Source organism: Scardinius erythrophthalmus (assembly GCF_964197995.2).
Source record: "Scardinius erythrophthalmus genome assembly, chromosome: 19".
Lineage (NCBI taxonomy): Eukaryota > Metazoa > Chordata > Actinopteri > Cypriniformes > Leuciscidae > Scardinius > Scardinius erythrophthalmus.
The window spans coordinates 9,465,589-9,473,766 of record NC_138239.1 but is presented as its reverse complement, the minus strand read 5'-3'; the positions used below and the strand labels follow the sequence as shown (position 1 = coordinate 9,473,766).

General features: G+C 37.4%; 1 protein-coding gene across 1 annotated transcript; it reads right to left on the bottom strand.

Annotated features, from left to right (window-relative positions):
- Nucleotides 1-2,768: 2,768 nt before the first annotated feature.
- kif3cb (kinesin family member 3Cb) lies at nt 2,769-7,416 on the bottom strand (the record flags this gene model as incomplete). Its single annotated transcript, XM_081394049.1, has 8 exons — nt 2,769-2,877; nt 2,974-3,131; nt 3,544-3,652; nt 3,736-3,852; nt 3,950-4,068; nt 5,562-5,684; nt 5,786-5,887; nt 5,977-7,416. 8 exons carry the CDS (start codon nt 7,414-7,416, stop codon nt 2,769-2,771), a joined length of 2,277 nt encoding a protein of 758 aa, XP_081250175.1.
- Between the last annotated feature and the right edge of the window lie 762 nt (nt 7,417-8,178).

Genomic DNA, 8,178 nt, shown 5'->3' with positions numbered 1-8,178 from the left:
GGGAAACGTCATCTTACTGTACGATGACAGTTCAGGGGAAACCACCTACCTTAGGCTAGTACTCTCTCTCCATTGTTTTCTAGTATAAACGTTTCAAACTCCAAACAAACACACACGCTTGCAAACTTTAAAGCGTTAATACCGATTAAATTACATTGAAGGCATTTAGCAGATGCTATCATCAAGCGTTTACAACATAAGCTTTATTATCACATGTTAGATTACAGTGGTCAACAGAAGGAACATATATTTAAAAGTTAGCCTATGTGTTTATGAAATGTATCTTAGACTTCACTTTATAATGCATGTAGGCTGTAATGTCACTAAATAACTAAATACAAAGCAAGTGACAGTTATTAACAAAATTATTATTAGTTATCACAAGCATACGTTTTAATCAAACTTTTCACAAAAATTAGTTTGTGAGGGTATAAATTATAAAACAACAAATGCACTGCATTAGATGAGGAAAAAACTATTTGGACACTTTCTTGTAGTGATGTTTAAAATGAAAGCCAACGTGCACTTTTTGCGAGCAAATAGGTTTTACACATTAAATAGCATTTTTGAATAAGTATGAGTAAAATGATATCAGCAAACATAGAGAGATATGAATAGTCAACTCATATTAGTCTTTAAAAATATTCTACAAAAAAAAAATACATTGGTGCAGGTCGCCCCCTGATGGGTGGTGCCATGTTGACACCACATGACCAGCCATGTTACGCGTTTTCATAAAGCAGAAACTTGCAGCAGTTCTGATATTGTGTTTTCTGGCCTGGCTCTTTGATGTCAGCTGAAGTGCATTCTATAACATGTTAATAATTTAAGTTATTAGATAAACTATGTTTATCAGATTTTAATAACATCTGAATGTAATATACCTAATTACCTAAATGTAAATCTACCCAAATGCTTCAAAATGAATGGACAAATTAACATATATTTGAGGCAAACTGCAGGAAATTCTAAATTTGAGATTAATTGAGACCATTTATTTTAATATAGTGACAGTGAATTAAGCATTGTACAGTTGTTTTCACACAAACACTAACCTGAGTTTTAAGAGAACTAAAATGAACTCTTAATCTGAAATCATCTTTACTGATGATTGTATTTAGGCTTACACCTATACCACATTAATAGACCTTTTAAAAGCCTTAAACACCACTGTGCAAGCTGGAGAACATAAATTAACTTATATTGAATACATACACTTCCATTCCTGTCTTTTGAGTATATGGTCCTCAAATCATGAAACATAAACACACAAACGTATAATGAACACCTTTAATGTAATAAACTGCACCTATGGTTATTACGTAGTGACATCATGTGAACTTGAGGGTAAGCGACTAAAAAAATCCCAGGACCAGTTGGTAATCATAAATTTGCAAATATAAATATATAAATAGCTATGAAAAGTGAAATTAGTTCTTAAATGTTTAAGTGTACGATTGCCAAACTAACTTTATTTTTTTCTGTTTCATCACTATAAGAACATGAACATGTATTAATAAAGTAAATAAGGTGATTTCATGATCATCTTAAGTGTACAAATAATACATAAGCGAAAAAGGTTAACACAGGCTCTTTTGCCTATAGTCTAAACTTGTGTTTAACCTCCCAGAGTCATAAGATACAGTCATATGAGCTATGGTATAATGGTCTTATTAAACAAACCCCTTTTGTGCCTTTTTTTTTCATATGGAAATATGATGTTTTTCATGGTTTGATATTCAGGTTTGTACAGTTCAGGATTTTAGTTAGACTTATTTCAGCATGTCTTCGTGCTATAAGACCTCAGCTACTTCTAAGCGATACTTGTTATGTGATAAATATTGAGAGATCCGTTGTTTATGATACATTTATTGTTTGCATTTCTGTTCAAGAATGACATCACAAGCTTAAAAAGGATACACTAGCTTTTTTCAAGTATACAGGAGACAATTGTGCTTAAAATAACTAAGCTTTGATGCTAAAAAATTAAAGGGTTAGTGTACCCTAAAATGAAAATTCCGTCATCATTTACTCGCCCTCATGTCGTTTCAAACCTGTTAGACTTTCGTCCATCTTCGGGACACAGATGAAGATCTTTTTGATGAAATCTGAGAGCTTTCTGTCCCTCCATTGACAGCTACGCAACTACCACTTTGACTCCTCAAAAAGTTCATATAGAGATCATAAAACGAATCCATATGAATTAAGCAATTTTATGAAGAGACGTGAATGCTTTGTGTAAAAAACATAATTTACCATTATTATACAAATATTAATCTCCAACACGCGTTCATGCAACGTCTGCTCTCGCGTCAACACGCGTCGTAATGCTCTCGTGAATGCGTGTTGGAAATTAATATTTTTTAAATAAAGTGGTAAATTATGTTTTTTTGTGCAAACAAAGCACTCGCATCGCTTCATGAAATTGAGGTTAAACCACTTGGGTCACATGAATTACTTTTATGATGCCTTTACTACCTGTCTGGGGCTTGAGAGTGGTAGTTGCGTAGGCTGTCAATGGAGGGAAAGAGAGCTCACAGATTTCATTAAAAAGATCTTCATTTGTGTTCTGAAGATTCTGAACTAAAGTCTTACGGGTTTGGAACGGCATGAGGGTGAATAAATGATGACAGAATTTTCATTTTTGGGTGAACAAACCCTGTAAGATGATGAAACAGACAAATATCATTGCTTAAAGCTCATTAAAACAGTGCAAAGAATAATTAAGTGTGCTTTCTATGCTTGCAGGCGTAATACACTGTACAGGCTCATGGTTGGTAGGTTGCTGCACAAGCTCCCATTGCTGAGGCTGGAAATTGGGGCCCTGAGGCCCCAGAGCTGGCTGATGAAGAAGCAGACCGACTTGGCCCTTGGTACCTTGAGGAGGAAGAAAAGAGCAAGGTTTAAATGTGGACAATTCATTTTAGCTTTCTGTGTAGCAGCTGAATTATGTACAATATGCAGGGTACTCACCACGATCTAGCTTTCATGACCCGTGATGCAGTCGACTTCTTCCTATAATGGACAAAGTCACGAATCAAGTCTTGGGTTCTTATATCTGACCTCTGAAGATCCAAGGGCACCATGGCAGGTGGAGAAATGTCCAGCTCCAGAAGCATGATGTTCTCAGCCTGTGCCAACAAAAAACATTTTTTAGTCAAAATAATATACACTACAGTTTAAAAGTTTGGGGTCAGTAAATGTTCTTTTTTTTAAATTGATCAACAGTGACAGTAAAGACATTTATCAAATGTTAAATGTTTTGAGCACCAAATCAGCATATTAGAATGATTTCTTAAGGATTATGTGACATCACAGGTCAGTTATTTTAAATTGTATTAATACCTCACAATATTACTGTTTATTTTGATGTAGCCTTGATGAGCATGAGAAAAACATTAAAAACTCTTACTGACTCCAAACTTTTGATTGGTAATGTCTTTTTAAAATTCACAAAAATATTATTATTATCATAAAATGCTAACATTTTATTTCGTAATGATTGAACATTTAAAAAATGATTAATCTCTGTACAATACCAACCCTGTATCTAGAAGGAGACCCGGTTGCCACGGCAACTTGAGCATACTGACTAATTGGTCTCTTGTATCCCACTACAGAAGTTGGCCTTCGTCGAACAAGAGGGGAGTTACTGGAATATAAGAGAAAACAAAACATAAGAATATCATCCTCGTGGTCCTGTAATGTTTGGAACAATGTTGTTCTTTCACATACTTTTCTGAAGGGAGAAGAGGTAAGACTTTCCACTGGTCTTCCTCGCTATCAAAGTTGAGACGATTTATGATCTTATTCTTTTCCTCTGGAGGAATGAAGTTCTCAATGATCAGATTTCTGGGGAAAATGTGACAAAATCGAAACCATTCAGAGAGGAGCTTTGTCTTTTTGTAGTTTATTTTAGGACAAAACTGTGAGGATAGGCGGGACGTACTTGAATTTCATCTCTCTTGTCAGCTCATTCATTGTCTGCTCCAGTTCCTGCCTCATTGTGACATGTTCATTGATGATATCGCCAATCTCAGACCTCACCAACTGCAGCTTACTGTAAAACTGAGAGGAGCAAGAGGAGTTCTTATATTTCACTCAAATTTAAGACATACAGTAGCTGCTGTAATATATTAAACATGGTTAATACAATGTACAGAACTGCAAATATTACAAACATAATTTAAAAAAGTGCATTCAAAATGTGACAAAAACTGACTGATAAAACACAAGCTAAACAAGCAATCTAAAGGAAGTATGTCATGCCATGTTGGGTTCCGGAATTAAACAACTCCAATCATTTTCTCCATAATGAAATTGATTTTGAATGATAACTTATAAACCTATAGAGACTACGATGTTGTTAATCCATGGTATTTGCTTCTGCTAAAGCCATCAACCCGCATTATTTCAGCTCATTTTAAATTATCAGTGGAATTCCTGGTGAAAAACTACATAACCCATGATTCTCTACAGAAAATTATACCAATCAGAGAGTCGGAAAAGCAACATGTGCCAAAATAGCTCTTTAGCTCCGCCCACTGAAGCCCACTGAATGATGTAATCGTGTTGTTCTCTCTACACTCTCAAAATACTGAAATGTTTGTATATATATATTTTTGCAATAAACTTAAAATATAGTTTTTATTCATATACTCAACATTTGTAAATGAGTAGTGCATGTAAATGAGTAATACCCCACTTGTGAAAGAAAGCTGATTAGGATGATGCAAGATGATGAAGGTGGTTGCTAGCAAGTGGATAAATGGGAATACAGAAGTTGTCAGGGACTTTAAACGTCTTCATGGCGAACAGGAAAACTCATTGACTTTTACAGTCTACTGAAAATAACTATTCTTTTCAACTTACAGATTTTAAATAAACACTGAAAGGGCTGTAGGAAGATTAGTGATGGTGACATTGAAGTCATGTATGGTGTAGTTCATTTATAGCATTACTTTAGCTTTTTACTAAATATGATTGTATTTAGGCTTCAAAATTCATAAAAGTTGTGTTAATTTGTGAAGATTATCTTATCTTGATGAACAAAACGTCTAAGAATCATAAACTCTTGTTGGTCACGGACCTTATTTTCTGCAATAATCCAAAAGCCAATAGAAACATCCTATTGGCTTTTTGTCGAGGGAACCAGGGCTATGCAATTATTGTACATTATCCAACTTGTTACATGACAAATTACCAAATAAATGAATACCGGGGTATTAAATGATTTGAGCAAAAATGATTGAATTATGTGAGAAAACAGAGACTATGAAGTGATAAGAAAGACATTAGCACAGTCTCAGAGATGTTTGTCTGTTTACAGTTTAGTAGTCATTTTAGAAAGATATATGACTGCAGATTGCCATGACTCAGGATGGAGTATTCATTACAAGTTAGAATTGCGAGATTCGCAATTCTGACTATTTTTTTTGACTTTAGAATTCCCAATTGCAAGTTTATATCATGCAATTGTGAGAAAAAAAGTCCCAATTTTTTTATATTCTGTGCCAGAAACGAGTTTCCATGGTGTGGAGATGAATTGTGACCTTACGCACCTTTCTAAGTTTCTTCGTCTTAAATTCCACCTCTTGCTGTAGAGTGGAGAACGTCTCTTTCAGTTCAATCGTCTCTTCATCTTGATCAAACATCAGCTGCTGCATCTCTCTTTCCTGTCTATCCTAGAAGGATTTATCGCACACATATGAGATTCTAATCCTTAAAGGATATTTATGTTATGTTATGTTATGTTATGTTATGTCTAATTTTGCACTACAGTTACCTGTTCAGCAATCTCCTGCCTCGTCAGTTCCAGCATTTTCTGCTGTTCATTGGTGTGGTCAATGATGTTTTTCCCTCCAACAAGAAGCTTACTTTCCATAGCCTACAAAAAACCATGGCACACAGTAATGATATGATTTATGAATGATATGGTGTATAATTTCCATGAAAAGTCATGTGGAAATAACTAACCTTGTATTTTTCAATAATAATTTCCATAGCTTGTTGCTCCTTCAGCAACTCTTCCACAGTCTTTGCTTTCACGTCTACCGTTCCAAGTTTCCTGCTAATATCTGGCTTGTAATTGGCAGAGGTCTTGGCCATCTGCTGCTTCCACCAATATTCCTCCACACTCTCCTCCCGAACCGTCTCAACGACCCCAACCTCTCCATCTCTCTGAGTTTCCACCTCTCCGCTACTCATACTTCTCGTAATCCTCATACTGTTTCTCCTCTTTCTCCTCCTTTCTTTTGCCAGCATCCCTCGTTCCTCGAGCTGTGCCTTCAGACGGGCTATTTCCTCTTGGAACTCGCGGAGCAGGGCGTCTTTGGGGTCCTCGTTGATCTTTGGCTTGTTCCTGATGTTCTTTGCTCTGTTGGCGTACCTCAGTGTGGTGAGAGTCTCATCGTAGTGGCATGAAGCTGGTCCAATGGTGGCCACCATAACAGTTTTAGCGTTGCCTCCGAGGGAGTCCTGTAACAGCCGAGTGAGCTTGGAATCCCGATAAGGAACATGGGTACTCTTCTCATCCACCAAAGCCGAAATAACATTTCCAAGAGCGGAGAGAGACAAGTTTATCTTCGTAGCCTCTTTAAGCCTTCGTCCCTGCACACCTGTTTTGCTTTGCCGCTCACTGCCGGCAAGGTCCACCATGTTTAACTTTCCGACACGAATGTGGTCTTTACCGTCAATCCCCATTTCGCTGCATTCAACGGTTATGACAAAAATCGCATGAGATCTGGAGCTACGCTCATTCATTTTGGTGAATCCGACAGATCTCGATTGGTTCCCCAAGTTCATGACATGTTCAATCTCCTTTATGTTCTTAGTCACCACACACGAGAGATCTTTGACATAGACGCCCAAGTCTGGATTTTCCTTGATCTCCATTTTTTTATTGTTGTCCTTGCAGAGGAGGTCTCGTATCTCTTCTTGGTATATTTCGAAGTAAGACACTCTCACGAGATACTGTTGGTTCTGAGATCTAGATATGTGAGTGAAAATATGCTGGAATGAATTTGGGATGACTCCCCTCGTCTCAGGGTTTGTGGGCACACCTTCCATTGTGTATGTTTTGCCAGTGCCAGTTTGCCCATAAGCAAATATAGTTCCGTTGAACCCGTGCAAAACAGAGTCAATAAGAGGTTTACATGCATAGTCATACAAGTCGTATTGTTTTGAACCCACGTCATAGACAGCATCAAACGTGAATGTTTTGACGAGGCTTCCGGATGATTTGGGATTACGCACGCTCACCTGTCCCAGTCTGACATCTACTTCAACAATTCTTTCTCGATTCATCGCCTCTTCCTTCTTGTTTAAAGGGCGGCACCGCACCACCACCTTAACCGCCTCTGATTTTTTGCCAATCGACATGGAGCGTGGTCGCAATAAGCTATTTCTCTTCATCATTTTTATGATAAAGCCTTTACGTCTTTAATATTCTGCAGTGTTATGGAGGCAAGGAACGATCAAATAAAATACGCACATTCATATGCAGGCTACAAATGCGCGTTTGAATGCAGCGAAATGTATGTCCGTCACATGAAAAAGTGAGCGCAGATCATCTTGGTCCAACGCCATCATTACAGTCCGCTCATGCATCGTGTCTCGCGCATCTCCTCTCAGTCTCCAGCTCTGGCTGCACAGTGCACACGCCCTGCTCCTCGCAGACAATAGGCAGAGCGCGCTCACAGGCGGCGTGATGCTGATAGGTAGATCGCGTGCTTTCTCTCTGCGTGAGGTGTGACGCATTCGGTGTGGGTTATAATTATTCAATGATAAGATTACTGGTGATTACGTTATTAGAAGTCAGGTCAGTATAATAGAGCACAGTCATTGTATATGGCTTAAACAGTTTAGGCCTATCAATAATTAGGTTATTATTTGACTAATAACCTTCATGATTGTTTGGTTTGAGACGTCAAGCCCTTTAATAGCTTAAAACATAATTTAGGATTTAGACTGATATACTTAAATTTACAATGGAAAAATGGCAACTATGAATTTTACCATAGAAACTCAATGATGATGATACAAACAAGCCTTATCTTATGGCTTTGTGTGTGTGTGTGTGTGTGTGTGTGTGTGTGTGTGTGTGTGTGTGTGTGTGTGTGTGTGTGTGTGTGTGAGAGTGCATACAGTGGCCTTCTGTATAATGCATAACTGTACGTA